At 40.4% G+C, this 18,954-nt stretch overlaps 1 protein-coding gene across 1 annotated transcript in view; it reads right to left on the bottom strand.

Annotated features, from left to right (window-relative positions):
- The window catches only part of IMPG2 (interphotoreceptor matrix proteoglycan 2), a 53,681-nt gene that overhangs the window by 33,732 nt on the left and 995 nt on the right, over positions 1–18,954 (bottom strand). Inside the window, exons 2-5 of the mRNA XM_042868315.1 lie at positions 18,303–18,545; positions 7,947–8,113; positions 949–980; positions 805–828 (exon numbers count right to left, since the gene is read on the bottom strand). Coding sequence (XP_042724249.1) covers positions 805–828; positions 949–980; positions 7,947–8,113; positions 18,303–18,545 — 466 coding nt within the window. The remainder of the gene's footprint in view (positions 1–804; positions 829–948; positions 981–7,946; positions 8,114–18,302; positions 18,546–18,954) is intronic.

Here is an 18,954-nt window from a genome sequence, read left to right as displayed (position 1 = left end):
GTTCATTTTAACCTGTTAAGTGAACACTCTCCTGTAAATGAATTACTCATTTATCATAGCTGTAACATGGCTGGGGATTGAATCTGCTAAGTTTTCAGAGGAGTTCAGCACAAAGTTGTTTGGGTTTGAATTGTTCTAAAAATAACAGTTTTAGATTACATTTTAGGAGAATGGGGTAGTAATAATTTGAACTGTTTTTCCTTCCATTTCAAAAAAAAAAAAAAAAAAGAAAATAATAGCTCAAGTTTAGGTTCGCTTTGGTAAAAAAGAAGTCAGAATTCAGACAAGTTTTCATTTTGATTTCCTTTTGAAGAGTGTGAGGAGCCTGTAACACATCTCTAACATTTTCTGGAAAAGCATTTCAGAAGTATTCTTTTTTTTTTCTTTCTTTTTTTTTTCTTAATACTGATGACCAGGTCTAGTTTTGAAAAAGGTTCACAAGACTGCCAGAACACTGACACAAAGCAACTGGGGATACAACTCTCCCAAAATAGATTTCCCCCACTAAACCTCTCCAGGTCAACAGCCTGCCTGCGTGTCTGACTGGCAATGAGGTGATGACATACTTAAGCAAAAGTGCAAGCCCCAGGTTGGCTGGGATATTTTCAGCACACCAAGCATGCTAGGACAGCCTGTGAGAGGCTACATGCAAGAAGCACAGGATTTCTCCACCACATGGCATACTTTTCTATAAGCCTTTTTGCACAGAGGCGAACTCTGTATATCTTCCAGTCATCAACTCCAGCAGCAAGAACAGGAGAAAGGACTAAGCAAGAGGCTATTTAAAAAGGGAAAATGACTTACCCGCATGACCAGTCAGTGCAGGAGCTGACAAGAAAAAGATAAAAGAGAAAACATCACAAAATGTCACAACTCAACCCTGCTCTTACCTCCAGACAGATTGAAATGCAAAGTAAAATTTAAATTTTAACATTTAAATGTACTCACCCAGCCATTGCTTCCTTTGTATAGGACAGTTTCTGGAAAATAAACAAACAAACCCCATTTATATTTGAATCATAAGGGGGGAAGAAGCTCAAATGCACTTCATGTATCTTTCCAATACAAAAACAATTATTTCATTTATTTCATGTTCATTTGTTAACTTCAGAATTTATTAACAAAGCCTTCACTGAAAATAAAACGCATAGTATATTTCTAAAATACAACTGAAACTCAGCAGCAGAGACTGTAAGAGCACCAGGTGTGTAAAAAGATGCTCTGCTTTTCTGTCTTTTCCTGCAGGAGCAATGATCTCTCGCTGCTCTGTAAACTAGGAATTAGATATTTACCAGCAAGACGTCTTAAGAAATGCATTATTTTGGCGACTTGTCTACTGATTTAAAACCACACTGTCCTAAGCACAGTGGCAATGCCTGCCTCTGAATGGTATGTGCCCTACAGCTTTGCTTGCCCAGCCACAAAGGCCTTTGGCAGCAGAGGTCAGTATAACCCTGATCATTTTGCTGAGCACTTCCTGCTCTCCGCAAGAGGTTCTCTGGGCCCACTCTGTGCCCCAAAGAACTGGTGGCATCATGCTTTCCTACACTCAAGTCACAAGTTCTACCTAATATATCTTGCTATTGCAAAATATTCTGTTTGATAAACCACAAGAAGGACTGATGAAGCATGAAAGGCCTAATTACTATTCTGACGGCCAACGCCTAGAATGGGGCCAGGCTTTTTTCATTGGTGTCCAGTGGCAGGACACGGAGCAACAGTGCATCTGGAACTCAGGAAGTTCCATACAAACACTGGGAAGGACTTCTGTACTGTGAAAGTGACGGAACAGTGGCACAGGCTGCCAGAGAGATGGCGGAGTCTCCTCTGGAGATATTCTAGCCCTGTCCGGACACTTTGCTGTGCAGCCTGCACAGGTACAGCCTGTAGGATGCACAGGATGTAGGCAACCTGCTTTAGCAGTGGGGTTGGACTCAGTGACCTCTAGAGGACCCTTCCAACCCCCGCAGTTCTATGATTCTGTGACAAACATAACAAACATGACAGACCTTGTCTCCATATCTCCATTTTAAAAAGGTATCAAATCGCTCAGTCTTTGTCCAGTTTTGTAGTAAACTAGCGAAACCTAATACTACATGTATGGAATGATGGTCTCTTCATGGGGTAGCTGGATAATTCAATTTAACCACTCAATTCAACTCAACTCAATTCAACTCAATCCAACCACTTCAGAACAGAATATTCTCTCTTCATGATAGACCACATTTTTTGTGCAATTAAGTAAGTTTTGAAGAAGTGCATACTTTAAACGTAAATTATAAATGGATTGGCCAATAAAATATCAAGCATCCCTCAAAACCAATGCAAAGTTTGCAGAGAGATTATTGGCATCTTGCAGCTTTATGTCACACTTAAAATCTGACATTTTGCACTAAATTCAAAAAGAAAGGATGATCTCAATATTCATTCTGAAATACAAGACTTGTTTTTGAGTAATATTAAATGTTTGGGTTGGGTTTTTTGTTGTTTTTCTGATTTTCCAACTGGGAATGTGGAAATGAAGCATCTCCCTATGGCTAAGCTGGCACAGTCTGCAACACTTTGTAGTGATTGCTTTCTGCTCCTTTATATGAGAAATTTACATTCCAGTCTGGGGTGAGGACATAAACTTGGATTTAATGGCAAACAGGAACCTTTTCCCTCTAATGAGAAGTATGGAGCTCTAAAGTTCTACTTCTGGCTTAGTTTCTCAGTACAGAATAGCCCAGGCCAAATCACCTCTCCTGTCTGACTCAGTTCCATTACATGCAAGATGGGAGTTATAAACATGTTCCTATCTACCGCAAAGGAACCTGCAGGGATTAATATCTTTACCCACTGAAAACTTGAAGTTATCTACAAATAGTTACACACAGCAGCAGTAGCCACACCGTAACTCCAGGGAAAGGCTTCACTCAGTGGAGCTGCCTCTGGCATCTCCTAACATTATCATACCAGCTCTTCCAAAGCTAGGAATTACAATTTTTGTCAGTTGCACTGGTGCTTACCCTCTCAAGAGCCTGCAGTTAGTTTTATATAATCCAAAACCATCAAAAATTGCTATGAGTCCATGGCATTAAACACAGGCTACCACCAACTCTAAATCACACATAGTACTGACCAGATGGATGAGCTTCTCTCAACTCATGAACTGCTGAAAAGCAGTTATATGGGATACCTTTGCCTGATCCTAAGAGACAATCCTGATTCACAGAAGACAAAATATCTTTTCTGAGATAATTCCAGGCAGGAGAAAAAGGTGGAGGGAACATCAAAAAGATCTTCAGTAATCTCATGTTAGTTTAATCCCATCTGTGTAGGATTGTACCACTTTTGTTTGATTCAACTCACCTGTGCACATTATTGACACAGGGAAGCCATACCAAGAAAACACCCTTTCTTTGCCTGTCCTCTCACCCGCCACAGTGTGTTACAGAACCATCCTATCACAGGGACAAGGCTGAGGCACTGGGAGAATTCAAGAGGAAGGATGACAAAATCTAGAATGGAAGCTGGTGGGAAAGGCCACGATGGTTAGCAATGTTCTGACAGTTGACATGCAAAACGGTCTACACTGAGCAAAAGGAGAGAAAGCAGAGAAATATGGTGGAAATGAAAATGTTTCAGGCATATCCAACTTGAAGCAAAAGCTAGAGATCCATGGTATAATGTTAGAAATTAGCTGAAGGTCCAGTCTGTCCAGGAGGAATCAACTCCAAAGCTGAGGTGAACACTCATAACAGAAATGATTCTTCGGTATGCCTTAGGCAGTGCTGTCTAGAAATGAGATGCGAAACAGAGAAAACAAAGAACAACTGCAGATTTGCCAGGTAAAGGAGCTGCTCAGACAAGGACAATGAGGATGAAGTATTGACTCTGAGCTCTGCCTGGAAGATGTAAGCAGAGGTCTCATGGCTGACAAGTTCTGTCCTCTGTCTGCAGTCAAGGGAGATTAAAAAGGAAGATTCAGGCTGGAACTAGAGGAGAATGACCAGAGAGAGAATCCACACAGAAGGAGCTGAAGAGATGAAAGGGAGATGAAGTAAGACTTGGAGAAGCAACTGGAGTTAATTGATTTGAACATCTGGTGACATTTTCTGAATGTGTCAGTTTCTTTGTTTTGTTTTGAAATTAGAGAAGTGTAAGACTTGCAGTACAAAAAGAGCCAAAGTCAATAGAAGGACAGGAAAACAGTACGTGAGGGGATAAGAAAGAAAATAAAGAATATCTAAAATAATGGCTCAACGGAGGGCAATGGAAGAAAGTTTTTTGTATCCTTAAGCAGGCAAAGAGAGAAAGTGAAGGTGCTGAAAGTGCAGAAGAGATCTGCAAGAGAACTTATACTTTATATCAAGGAAAAAATGTAAATTTATCTTAGCCAGCTATCAAAATATACTGAAAGCTGTAATGAAGACATCAGATTAAACAGAGAAAGACATGTTGGCAAGGAAGAATACAGGATAGGCTGAAGATGGACAGGAGAAAAGGCCTTTCTGCATTACAGGAAGACAAAATCACTTACTGCATGAGATGATCAGAGGCTAAAAATAGGAGAGAGTGTATAAACAGTGGCAATGGGGCGCTGACTCACTACTTTAAGAAATTCAGAATTCAGGCAAGCTCAGATGACATTGCTCAGTGCCCATTTCAGCATGCTAAAGAGGCATTTTGCTGTGGCATCCAGAAGCATTTAGCCCATGCTCCAGAAGAGATAGAGCTACTGACAGACTGTGAAAGGTCAATACTAAATGTGTGTGCTTCTGAGTCAACATAGCTACAGCTTTTGTTTCTTGGCCCAGAGCTTTCTGAACTGAATTTTGGTGGGTGTCTCCTGTCACTAGCTTGGAGATTCCTTGCTTTCCTATCTGCCTGTTGGTTCTCAGACAAAGCTGTCTTACAAACACCTTTCTATGGCTAGACTTTTTGTTCTTAGCCCCACCAAAGACAGCACAGCCCAAATCCTTCTCTCTTCATCATCCAAATGTCAAGTCCTTTCCTTTGGAAAAGATTCATGACCTAATCCATTTATAGAAATTAGTTGGTAAAGATTTTTTTCTTCCCCAGAATGTGTAGTTTTCTTCCACTTGTAATTGCAGTACATTTATGGATTCATGGATATTCATAACAAGATTTGTCATTGTTTCTTGCTGAAGTACCATATATACTATTAGTCATGCATCAAATTCCCAATGTGAAATCACTTGAGGCTCCATTAAAAATATAAGCAATCAAAGTATTTGCAAGGTAGCAGTAAGCTAAGAAGTACAAACCAGTATCATTCAACAGAAGCTGAATGTTTGCAGTGTATTCTGAATGTTGTGATTTTGTTTTTGCTTTTAAAAAGAACTGTCAATGACACAGGGATGGGCTTGACTTCACATCTTTCTTAACATCTTGAAAATACCATTTTTCCTCCTCTCCTTCCCTTCTTACACCTTCAGCTCCTTTAATTTTGATGCTTCACACTTAAAGATTCAGTGCAGCATCCTGTGATATAGTCTGTGCAAATTCCTTGTACTTATCTTTCTGTACATGCTAGAGATTGATGGAGAAAAAAGGAAACAAAAACTTGTCATTTGAAGACTTTCAGTACACCTAGCTTGACTTTTTCTTTCTAATCACTGTCAGCAGCAGATGCCTCTATGGAAGATTTGTGAATATCCGAAAACTTGACAGGAGCCCTAACAGATCTTCAGATTAAGAAAGAATAGAAAAGGAGGAAAGAAGGTGTCAAAACACTTCCACTGGCCACACCAGAACTGTTGTATTATTTCCATGGTTTATAAAGTAAAAAAATGTGCCCATTTTTGAGATGGGTACCTCAAGAAGAGATATCGTATTCTGCGGTAGCTGTTGCTATGAATGGCATAAATGATTGGTTTGGCTGCAGTGTGTAACTCTCACAGCAAAAGCTTTGTGGCTCTCAGAAAATGTATAGTTACTTTTGTTGACATTTCTTCCTTTTGAGATTTTTCAAAGAATATCTAAGTGCTATGACAGTAATAGCCATAGTAATGCATAACACCTAAAATAAAAAAGCAGAAATATTTGGCCAGGATCTAGGCTAAACTGCTGACTACAGATGATTCACAAACACAAGAGAGCAAAGGAAGATTAAAAGTCAGGATTATTTAATGAGGTATGTAATGGCCAGACAAAGAATTTACAGGTTGTATTCACACTGACCACATACTTTGCTTTTCTGCATCTCAATGCATGAGTGATTCTTCCATTCAAGCAACTGAGTGTGTGGACTGTTCACACATTTAATGCTATAGGGTATTGTGCTTGCTGTGAAATGATGGCAGTCCAAAGGTAAGAAGTGCTACACGTTTTATAGAATATAATGTAAGGAATAAATATAAATAAATATGGTCACAGCTTACTAAATAAATCAATGAATATGCTGTAATGAGAGAAGCAAAATTCCCATGAGTAAGGGAAAAGCTTTCCTATGCAGCTTGGTCAACTTAGCTGGTGAATGTGGCAAAAAAAAACAGGACAGTGCTTTAAAACATGCACCTGGTATCACAGGCTGAGCTGGGCACCACCTGCTACCACCACATTAACCTGGAGCAAGCAACTGGCAGGCGGAAGGATGTTCTTAAAAGCAGAGTGATACCACTGCCTCTGGACTTAATATTCTCAGAGCTGCTTTGAAGAGGTTTCACCCTCTGACAAGCAAGTTGTGCATAAGCACGTATGAGAAAGAGTGGCTCAGTACTAGAAATAGCAATTAAATCCACACTGAGCTATGTGTATTAGAAAATACACCATGAGACCTTTTGAAGCTGGCTGGTGAAGGATGAGACAGAGTGCTCTCGCCTTCAGTTTGTCTGAAATATAAATTGAGGTGCTGATGGTTTTTGTTTGTTTGTTTCTTGTATTCAAGTTATCTGATAGATTTGTGATATTCTGTATAAAACATATTAGCACACATTGGTGTTCCATCAGCTCAGTTCATCCACTTCCAGATCCTTCCCCATCTTTACAGCCTGCCTTTGGACACTCTGTAGTAGTTTTATGTTCTTCTTACACGGCGGCACCCACAACTGCACACAGTGCTCAAAGTGAGGTTGCACTGTGCAGAGCAAAGCGAGACAGTCCCTCTCCAGCCTCTCACCCCTCAATCTTTACATATAGCCAGGGTTGCCCAAGCCAAATGCAGAATCCGGTACTTGCTCTTGTTAAACTTCATGCAGCTGGTGATTGGCCAGCCCTCTGATTTGTTAAGATCTCTGCAAGGTCTCTCTACATTTGAGGCAGTCAACAGCTCCTCCTAATCCACGAATTTACTCAATCCATGTATCCAAGTCATTGATAAAAAGATCAGGGCCAGTTCCCTTCAAAATTGAGCCCTGGGGAGCCCCACATAGTAACTGGCCACCAGCTTGATGTAGCCCCATTTAATTTGATACTTTGAGCCCGACACGTCAACCAATTGTTGGTTCTGTTTAAGTGTCCACATCTTTTTGTGAAGTCTTCTAACGACAACAGTACCACAAGACATCACAGAAGCAAACTTCGGCTAGTATCCAGTGAAGGCTCAGATAATTCTCCCCCCATTAACCACAGTAATTTCCACGCTCACATCCTCAGTGCACATTACCAGCACAGAAGTCCACAAAAAAACAGAAAGTAAAAACAACAGCATGTCCAGACTAGCCTAACATTACTGATTCTGATCAGACTTTTAAGATTTTTCTTATGTTTCATCTAGCTTGCAAAGATAGGAGAAATTATAATTTTTAAAGAAAGATCTATAAACCACTATATGCTTTAAGACAGCCTGATCTCTGAACGACGGATCCAAAAGCTGGAAATATTCATTCCTGTAAATTTTAACTGCCCACACATATTATCACCTGTCATACACTGAGCAGGTTTTAGTGGTGGAATATTATAACCTTGCTTAGGAGAAAACTCTGACCTGGTGCTGCACTCACCTTCACAATCAGACTTCGGTGCTCCTCGGATTGACTGAAGTTCATGCCCATTTCAAAAATGCTCATTGTTCCTTCCTCACACAGGCTCATCCAGGTGTGATACTCTTCACGCTCTGGCAGTCTATCCCAGAATGTCTTGAAGACCTCCCAGACTGTTTCCTGACACACTGATGGCACAAGAGAGGTCTGCTGTTAGTACAACAGAAGTGCTTCTGTGGAAAGGTGATCAACACAACATTGCTCAAATGCTGTATGTTTTTCAGTACATTGATATATTGATTATGATGATTAGCAACAGAAATGAGAGGGAATGGTCTCAAGTTGTGCCGGGGGAGAGGGGGTCAGGTTGGATATTAGGAAAAATTTCTTCTCAGCAAGAGTGGTGAGGCATCGGAAGAGGCTACCTAGGGAGATGGTGGAATCACTATCCCCAGTGCTGTTCAACAGCCGTGTAGATGTGGCACTGAGGGATGTGGTTAGTGCACATGGTGGTAATGGGCTGACAGTAAGACTAAATCTTTTCCAACCCTAAAAATTCTATGATATATATCTATGATGTATATATGATACACACTATGTGTGAATGCGTAAGACATTAAATGCACCAACAATGAAGATCTGATAGATACTGCACACTCATACTACTTCCCTTCCTGCATTTTAACTGAATTATTTCATTAAAGAAGAAGTAAAGACCAAGAGAGATCACTGATCTTCTGACAACCATCAAGAATAGCCTTTGACCAAAAATCGGTCAGTTTTTTTTTAGAAAATTCAGTATGCCAAAATAGTAAAATTAACATCTTCATGGACTGTAGAGATAAAACATAAGTCTGTGTGTGTGTGTAAGAATGGTAGTTCCACGGAACAAGAAGCTCAGTCAGCAACAGGTCCCTTAGTTTCAACATTGCGAAGAAGTTAGAATAAATTTCAGAAATTGTAATTGCATTAATCACTGAAAAATAAGGCAGGATGACGATGACATAACAATGTAATATGTTAAGCAATAAGGCTGTCCTTACCCCTCCTGAGAAGAGTATATGCACTCAGAAAGATCAGTGACAGAATAGACAGCCTGCAAATTAAATGTTGAACTATCTTGTGTGCCAGCTGCGTTAGTCTCCCTCTCTTGAATGTGCTCTTTGCCAGTCAGAGCAGTTGGTCATACCATTTGCTCAAGCAAGAATCTCTCTGTGACCCAGAACAAATGGAGGAGATGAAGATATATAGGATTTTCTAGGTGTTCTGTAAGAGAACAACATTGAAAGGAGAACACTTTAAAAATCAGCTGCAGCGGGTGCCAGCCTGAGATAGCACCATGCAAACAAGCCTGCTTTTCAGCTTTAATCTGATTTCACTTGTTAAATATATATGTACAGTTTGGCAGAGGAACATTTTGCATTCAGGGAAAGTCTTGACATCATAAGCAAAATCCTACAGGAGATTGCCTGTGAATCTATCTTTAGAGACTCATTTTTGCCAATCAGCTTAAAATTACAATCTAGGCTGCCAAAATTGGTATCTTTTTAAATACTGCTTCTTCTTAGTACCCTGTATTCTGAATTCCAAAATTGATTAAATGTGCGTGTGTAAAATTTAACACCTAAATCACGCTGAAATATTATTGCTTCCTATAACAAAGGGGTGGGCATTTCTCTTAAATGCAACAGCTTTATAAGTAATAACTTGAAGAGACTGTCCCCCGTCACACCTAAAAGCTTAGCTGATTTTGGTGCTGGACGGCATCAGGCAAAAAAAGTTCTTTACTCCAGTTTATCATAGCAGCTGATATAATTTCTCTTTTAGAACTGTCTACAGATACGCAGGTACTTCTTATTTCTGCACCACATTCCTGTCAGCTTTTCTGCATGGAGATGGCCTTGCTCATTTAACAGGTAAGAATGGAAAGGAATATGGTCTTCAGACTCTGCATAATTAACTTTCTGTAATACACTAATGCTCTAGCATCCCTCCAGCTTCCAGGTGTAATCTGTACATCTTTATCTGTAAAGCACAGTAATTGGTCCTCTCACATCCCACTTCAAGTTATACTGGCTGCCTCAGCGACTGAGGAAGCAAAGGCTGCATTTCCATACTACTCTGCACAGACCTCAGGCAATGAACCCATAATCCTTCTCAAGGATTTCTGGATCCTGCTGGAGTGCTAATAAGCTTCCTGAAGCAGAAGGACATCTGTAATATCCACTCAACCATCCCACTCCTAAAAGCTGTGTGTTCATAGAGACCTACATCTAGTTTCAGATCCAGAAGCTCAAACCAGGAAACATCAGTTTCACTAATTTCTTTGGGTGGAATTTATGTCCTGAATTCTGACTAATGGACCTTTTACTCCAGGTGCAATAATGTACAGCAACAGCCCTGAAATGTGATTATTCCCTGTAATTGGGACAAGCCTGCAGGACACTGTCAGTGAGAGATGAAGCCATGGCTAGAGCTTGCAAATACACTGCTGTGACACTGTCTAATCCCAATTTTCAATGGCAACAAGCAAAGGACTGGCTTTACAGCTGCAAGTAATAATTAGCAGTGATAAATATAGGCAGTTTTCCTTACTGCTCTTAATCTTAAATAGTTTAATCTCTCTCTCTTTTCTTATTTTTTAATGAATATGATGAGAGTGTGTCTTGTCTGAATACAAGCTGCTGCTGTATGAAGAGTTGCCCCAGTCAGCTCCCAGTAAAGATTTATTGTGTGTCCTTTCATTTGGAATTAGACACTCCACTGAATTCTAGTCCCAAAGTCTTTGTGCCATCTGTGGGCTTCAAGCCCATTAATCAGACCTAAGCTGTCAGAACAGGGTCATATTTACAAGAGAAGGATGAAAGGGAGATGCAGTTAGAGAGTCCTCTCTGGCCTCTATCCTGTCTTGTCATTTCCACTGTGGAAAGCAGTAAAACATGAGACAGCATGGTACAAACTGATACTAAGTCATGTTACAGCCTTTCTGACACGCAGTTCATCTTGTCATTGTCCTGTTTATTCCACTGGCCAGTTTGTGAAGCAGGGGATTGCTTGGCAGGACAATCAATCCAGACTGCATGGGGCATAACCCAAGAACTGTCCCCAAGAGTGTTCACCTAAACGGTGTTCAAGAGAAAACCCGCTGCCTGGCTATGAAAAGGACCAATTTTGTTTCAGTCTTTTAGTCTTTCTTCCTCATGTACCTTTTCAACGTTTAAGTAGTTAGATGAGAGATGCCATTCCAAGCACTTAAAAAGAATGACACAGTTTCTTCAATGCGACTCAGATCATATAAAGAAGGAAACAAATATGATTCATCTCCCAACATTCCTTCAAGTATGTCAAAGAGTGAGTTCTTACCACAGCATAATTCATGTGGCCACCCAAGAAAGTGAAGAGACACCACCCTCATGTTGCATTCAGTTCCATAAGTGTTTATATCCTTCTTTCAGTTTAAGGTGGAGCCCATCACTGTGTCAGATGTTCAACAACAGGGAGGTTGTTCAAAGTTCTTATCAACAAATTTTTGACAACTCCCATAGAAGAAAAATCTTGTTTTTCGTAAGTAGATTATAAGCATGCTGAGACTATGTAGGCAAAATGTGAGGTCATAAATCATAAGGAAACAAAGTTTAACTTGAGTGGGAGTTTCAGCACATAGCTATATTTTACTGTATAGAAAAAATTCATAATTTTTCTTTTCTGACCTGGCTACTTGCCGTTACCTGTGCCATGTGTACTATCTACATATTCTGACATAAATTAAGCAACATTTAACTAGTATTTGAAATCTCATAAACCTACTGCAACCAACTGTAGGGAATAGGGAACCAGCTATAGCAGAGGGTTGGACTCAGTGCTCTCCAGAGGTCCCTTCCAACCTCTACAGTTCTGTGATTCTGTGAAATAGCAACTTCTTTGAGCCAAAACAAAAGAAAATAATAAGCATCTAGCCAAAACACACATTTACCTGTATGTTTTCTGTCTTGCCAACTGCTAAGTGAAAGAAGTCTTGTGTTCAGGCCTTACATTACAATCTTGCCAGAGTTTTTAAGACTAGCTGCAGAACCCTACAGACAAAGCAGCCAAGCAGGCAACACTTCCAGGACGATGAAGGAACTGCTGAGCAGACCTAATGGTGCTGTCACTTCAGGGCAGCCCTCGGGGCACAGGAGAGCCATCCTTACAGTGACATCTCTCTCAGAACTTTCACTGGCCTTGCTGCAGGGGTAGCCACAATCACGGAGTATGTGGGACAGCATTAGCAGCATCAGGCCCTGGACAAGACAGGATTTGCCATCCGGCCTCTAATCCTGGTAAACAATACCGATTAAAAGCATCATAAAATCGAGATCAATCTTTTAAGGCAGTGAGCTAAGAGCTTTGAAGTTACACGTGGGTGGGAAGGGAAGGTAAGCTCCTCTAGAAAATAACTTCCTTCATCCCATGGCCTTGGCAATAAATAACTTGTATTTTAGTGTTAAGTACTCAGCTGCTTTGCAATTTTCACCTGAAGAATTCATCTGCTAAAAAAGAAAGGACGTTTATGAGACAACAGCTCCCTGCTATAGAGATGTGATCATTCCAACTGTCCTCAGAAAAGTAAGTACACAGATTATGTGTGGCTGACATGATGAATCAGAATTCAAAGTAAGAATGAAAACCAGATGGCTTGATCTTCAGTTGTTTTTTTTCCCCAGTGTGCACTTTGCATGTGCATAACACAAGTCCTCAGAAATTCACTTAACTCATCCCTGAAATATATTCATCTTCAAGGTAAAAGATTTTCTTGCCAAGGCAGGAAAAATGGAGCAACAGCATATTTGGCCCGTGCACATGTGCAAACTTCCACTTGAACAACGTGTCATAGGCACAGTCTTGATTTTTAAGGGCCACGATGGATTCCAAAGGCCCCTCAGAAAGCTGGACGCATACCAAGGCCATTTGAATCTCAGCATCTCTCTCTCCTCTCGAAGCCGGAAAGCCCAACCCTTGGAGCTTATCTGCTTCAAATCTAGTGTTTACACACGATATGTACAAAATTCAGCAAAAAAATAAACCAAAAAAAAAAACAAAAAAAAAACCACGAATAGGTAGGCATAAGCTTTTTTCAGTCCTATAAACACGTGAAAGGGGTGAAAAAAAAGAAGTGTGATTGAAGTTTACTTTCTTAAGACTTTATTGCTCTTCTCAAAATCTCCAGGTAAGATCTGCAACGAGATGACATCTCTGTCTGACACTATCCTGTAATGGCTACCTTGTGTGCACCCGGGCAGGATACTGCACCTCTCTGGCTCTAGCTTTACAATTTAGGATGTATTTATCTCTCAAATGAGAAACAATTAGCCTATTACATCTCAGACTGTGCTCAGGGATTTCTGAGGTTAATAGGGTAGGCAACACATGACAGCACCCTGTGGGGGGTAGGGTGGCTTTCTGGCCATTTGTGTAAGTGGAGAGCGCTGGAGTTTAATCTCAGTTAAATCCCATTAGTGCTTCTTAAGTGTTGAATCGTGTACAGTGGCTAGGAGCATCGAGTCAGGCAGAATATTCTATTTTGAGCCAATTCCTTCTCCTCCCTTGCAATTTCTCCATAATTGGAAGATTTAATGGCAGTGGGCTTTTATAAGAACTATTGCAAGAGGGAGATTGACAGACACTTCTTAAGAGATCCTTCCTGCAAAGATTTCATTAGAACTTGCTAAACAAACTAATAAAGTCATGCGCAGCTGTTGCCGAAATGCTGTTGATTTTGGGCTATAGCACGACAACCTTTAAATAACACATGTAACAGTCCAAGATTTTTAATTAAAATAGCTGGTTAGCTAATCCACATAAAGGATATTAGCCATGAATGCTGGCACACTGAACTGTAGCACAAAATATTCTCACTGGTAATATTTCAATAACTACAAAGGAGTCTCTCTCAAGATAACACTTGAGATTTTGAGAAGCGCATGCTGACATCTAATAATTCAAATGTGGAGGGAAACAGAAATAGAGTTTTTACAAATAAACTTCAGAAATGTATTGGCTGAGTATGAGCTATGTGTAATAGGTGACAGGGACGAGAGAGAAAAAAGGAAAAAAGGCCCGCTTGGACAGGCACTTTAATTTAATGCACACTGCTTCAGCCAGGTAGCTTTCATGAATTTTGACCGCTTGCTGTCATCATTGTTCAGCAAGATTTGCATAATTTGTGTTATGTAGGGTTTCAGCATCAAACTGAATCTCCAATCTTAGCTCTATCCATGTGCAGAACATCATATTATTTCTGCTGTTTCAGTAAATAGATCTAAATCAATTCAAGAAATGGGGAGAAAATTTAGATTCTGTCTTTACTGCTATGAGTTCAGTCCTTTGCCTGAGATCACCAAATCTTTATTATAATCATGAATAGAACTTCATTCGTGAGAAATTTGTTTTATTCTTTCCAAAGTACTGAAATGTCCTTGGCTCTCATTAGCTGTGACACACCAGAACACTTCCTTCTCTGGTCAGAATCCTTAAATGCTATCTTTAGACATTCAGGTTTACCTGAAGCTCTGGATGACAAAAACAGTTCTGGCAGAGAGACCATGTCATCTTCTTGTATGAAAATATGATGCACTCACTCAATACGCTGAACTGTTGAAGGCCATGGATCAAAGTAGGAAAAAATGCAAATGCAATTTAGGAATAGTAGCCACAGGAGTAACTACATCTCAGCCATCCCAAAGACAGCAGCAGTACTAATCCTGAACCACAGTGCCGAGACCCAGCATCCTTTGTTTTACCCAGTTGTTAGGAACAGTACCGGGATAACAGCGCATACCATCAACCCTGCAACCCTTACCTTCTTTCTGTTCCACTGGTAAGGCCACCTTTTAAGTCTATTAAATTCTCAGCTGTCAACTGACAGTTTACACCAAAGGAAATTGGCAGTCAGCATAAAGTGACTGGTCAGTCGCATGGCCTGGAGTGGAACAGACAGATTTTTGGCCTGAAGGGGTATGACTTGTTTTCATATAACATTTTTTATTAACAGGGTCATGGTCCATAGCCTGCCTGTGAAGAGTAAAAATCATTATTCCAGATCGACATTACTATACTCTGCGTACTTGCTATCTGAAATCCACAGTTAGATTCCTACTGAATCTCTTTTGTGAAACCTCCAACCTGTTGGATACATGTTGTGCTCATCGCAGCAATCCAGCTATGAACCACCATCAGATTTACATGGACCTTTCAGCAGCATTACTGCTACTATTAAAAGGACATGTATTGAAGACCCAAACTGCAGGCCTGATGTACCCAAACTGCAAGCACCTCTGACTGATTTTCATCTCTACATTCTCTAAAAAATGAAATACAAAGACAGTCAACAGCAGTGACTTCCATGCACAGCTGCAGTCTTTATTTATCATGCAAGAGACTGCAGAGACCACCATAACCCTGAACTCAGCTCAAAAGAGACCAAAAGTAATACCTACCACTAATGTAAAGGCTGGTTTGTTCTGCAGTGTGAATGACTGGAGGAGTAAATCATCTTGTGAGAAAACTGTCCCCTAGATTGCAGGTGTAGAAAGAAACAGGGGCTGGTGTTTCTAACTACTGCAGCAGCAGTAACAATTAGCAGTGAATATTTATATCATTGCTTAGATCATCTGTCCCTAACACTAGTAGAAGTTTTAGCAAGCTAGCAAAAGTAAGTAAAGCTAGGGGACCTACAGGTAGATAATTAAATCCCCATGTTTCCCACTAAGGTAGATGCAGTGAGAACAAATACACCTCACATAACCAGAACGTGTAAGCATCTTCTTTTTTTTTCTAACAAGTTCTTATCTCAAAACAGCAATCAACTGTATCCCTCAGTGCCACAACTACACGACTCTTGAAGACCTCCAGGGATGGTGAATCCACCACCTGTCTGGGCAGCCTGTGCCAGTGCTAGACCACGCTTTCTGTGAAGAAATATTTCCTAATATCCAACCTAAACCTCCCCTGGAGCAACTTGAAGCAGTTTCTTCTCATTCTGTATCTATTACCAAGGAGAAGAGGCTGACTCCTATCTCACCTATCTCTTTTCAGAGAATTGTAGAGAACAATAATGTCTCCCCTCGGTCTCCTCTTCTCCAGACCAAACAGTCCCAGTTCCATCAGCCGTTCCCATAAGACTTGTGTTCCAGACCCATCATTATCTTTGCTGCTCTTCTCTGAACAAACTCTAGGACCTCGATATCTTTCATGCAGTGAGATGCCTAAAACTGAACACAGCACTCAAGGTGTGGCCTCAGGTGCATTTACTCAGGAAATAATTAACAAGACCTCATCAAATAGTTCTGATGCAGCACATTTCTGCTAATAGAATGAAGACGACAGGTGGTTTGAACCAGGCCTTGCTTAACTTGCCGCTAATTAAAGTCATCCCTATTTCTTGCAGAGATCTTTTTCAAAAGTTTAAGATGCTAAGGATGGCCAGAGCACCTTCGCTCAAGAAGTCATAGAGGACAGTGGAAGCCAGGAGTCCAACAGGAAAGCAGAGGGATTCAGTGGGCCTTTGGTTCAGCCTAAGATCATCAAGTCATAAATAAGCTTTTGCAAAACAACTTACAGATTTCTCTTCTTTACTCTCACTCAGACATTTGCTTACTCAGTGTTTACTTATGCTCCTGTATCATGTGTAATTGAGGAATGGCTGCAGTTAAAGCACATAATATGGATTAATTTGGAGCAAAACAAATACCAGCTGAGTGCTACCGAGCAGACATAAACAAGAAACTCACAAAGGGTGTCAGACTACGTGATCAGTGTCAACACCTCTCAAGCTGGGCACGAGTCAACATTTGGATGAGGATCTGATCCCATGTAATTCTATTTTGTTCTCCAAATACATTCTTTGTATTTACTTTTACATAGACACTCAGCTACTCCTGACTGTAACTGTTGCTCACTGCTCTGAAGGAAGAATACGAAATGTACAGACACCTGATTCTGTCACATTAGCCTAGCTGTAGTTTTATATGCTGAATTATCAAAGGAGCCCTGCATGATCAAAGCAATGCAGTATCATCAGTTGAAACAGCCAGCAGATGTCCTTGAGCTGTAAAAATCAGCCGTGTTTGCTCAAAACTCTTTCTTTAAGTAGCATGAGCAAAAGACTGCAAGTGGGGCTTGCACAACTCCAGAAGGGATAGAGTAGTCTTCATCTTTTGGCTGTTGAGAGGAAGATGTTAACCCCATAAGCAGAAAAGCTGACCCAACACTCATGGTTGAAGTGTGGAACACAGAGATTAAAAGCTCAACAACTCACCTTGTCTCAAGCTTTGCTGGACCTCAGGAAAATTGTTTAGGGTAGAATTATTGACCAAGGTGATTTAGTAGCTTACTGTTTATAACAGTTTCACCTATTACGTTAGTATAATCATAACAGTAGTGTAGACAAAGGTCAATAGAGACTTCTTTCTTCTTCCTTTTTTTTTAATTTTATTTTTGGTAGCTAAGCTACATCTTTACTCCTTAATGAATGTTAATTAGAAGTGCAAAAGCACATGTCTCTGAAAACATTTCCTTCTTCCTTAAGTGATAGCAGCTCTTCCCTGTTTCATTGATGGATTCTGGGTGAATATGTTAACACCCGATAAAATCTTTGAATGCAGCTGTACAAAGATATGGGTTAGATGTCAGGAAACATGCCTTCTCAGGAGTGGTGAGGCAGTGGCACGGGCTGCCCAGGAAGGTGGTGGAGTCACTGTTCCTGGAGGTGTTCAAGAACCGTATAGATGTGGCACAGAGGGATGTGGTTAGTGTGCATATGGTGGTAATGGGCTGGTGTTTGGACTAGACACTCTTGGTGGTCTTTTCCAACCTTAATGTTTCCATGATTCTTAGGATAAATGCAGAAAACAATACATTCCAGTGGTGTCAGATACAAGTGTATCTGACGGATACATCATACTGCTGTAATATTTCAAGATACAGGCAAAGCTGTTACAGAGTGTATTTCAGATTTTCAGAGCAAGCTTATTTACACCAACTTCTTTATCTTCATACAAAGGCCTCATTGCTGTTATACCACAGACTTACGCACAAGAAATTGTTTTAGGTGAGAGAAAAACCAACTACAGCCAAAAGCCACATGGCTGACCAACGTCTCTGCCATTATTCTTCCAAAAGGTCCCTCTTTGTATTCTACCAGCGTTTCAAGAACACTAAATCAAAGCAGATCTCAGAACAGCTCTTGTAAGGAAGATTATCACTAAGAAATTAAGTTTTTTGTGAAACAGTGTATTTTCTATTGCATGGTATTATTACGATTAAAAGCTCCATCTATTATTTATTTATAACTAAATGTTATCAGTTACTCATGAGATTATGATGTTGGTGCCCACTTACCTCTGAGCCTGAAGTATTTCAGATGGTTGGCAATAGCCTGTTCAACAGATTCATCAGGGCAGATCTTAACTCCACTGGGAAACAGAATGGAGCGCTTCCTTCGGCGCAGCAAATGCCTATTGACTTGCTCAGCCTCCACAATGCCATGGAGATTTCTCAGTTCAGGAGGCAGAGAGGGGCTTGCAAACTGCCAGACACTGAGCTGAGGGGTTGGTGAAGCATCTTTAGCCTGCTTTTCTTCTGCTGTAAAATTGAAACCGTGTGTAAATTTCTCAGATGAGGTAGAGATGCGGTCATGCATGTCTCAACACCATTGCTCTGGTCTGTGGAGGACCTAACTGTTCTTTTTTTTTTTTTTTTTTTCTGTTAACAAGCTTAAACATGTCAGTGTGACTTTCCTATTACAAACAAACTCAACCTCTTTTACAGCATGTTATCTGACCTCATGAATGCTAATGTTTTGTATTTAACGTCTCTTCTGAGATTCAGCTTAAGTCAGTGGGACTATACATGTCAATAATTATGTGCTCGAAATTTTCAAGGCCACAAATGGAAAGTTTAATTAGTTAAAGTGCCTTTATTCCATACACTCTATCCACATTTATGTCCCACGCTTTAAGAAATCTGCGTGAATCGGCAACTAGCAACTTTC

The sequence above is a fragment of the Lagopus leucura genome, unplaced genomic scaffold (assembly GCF_019238085.1).
Source record: "Lagopus leucura isolate 7727_CA_CO unplaced genomic scaffold, USGS_WTPT01 Super-Scaffold_100001, whole genome shotgun sequence".
NCBI lineage: Eukaryota > Metazoa > Chordata > Aves > Galliformes > Phasianidae > Lagopus > Lagopus leucura.
This window is presented reverse-complemented; position numbering and strand designations above follow the sequence as displayed.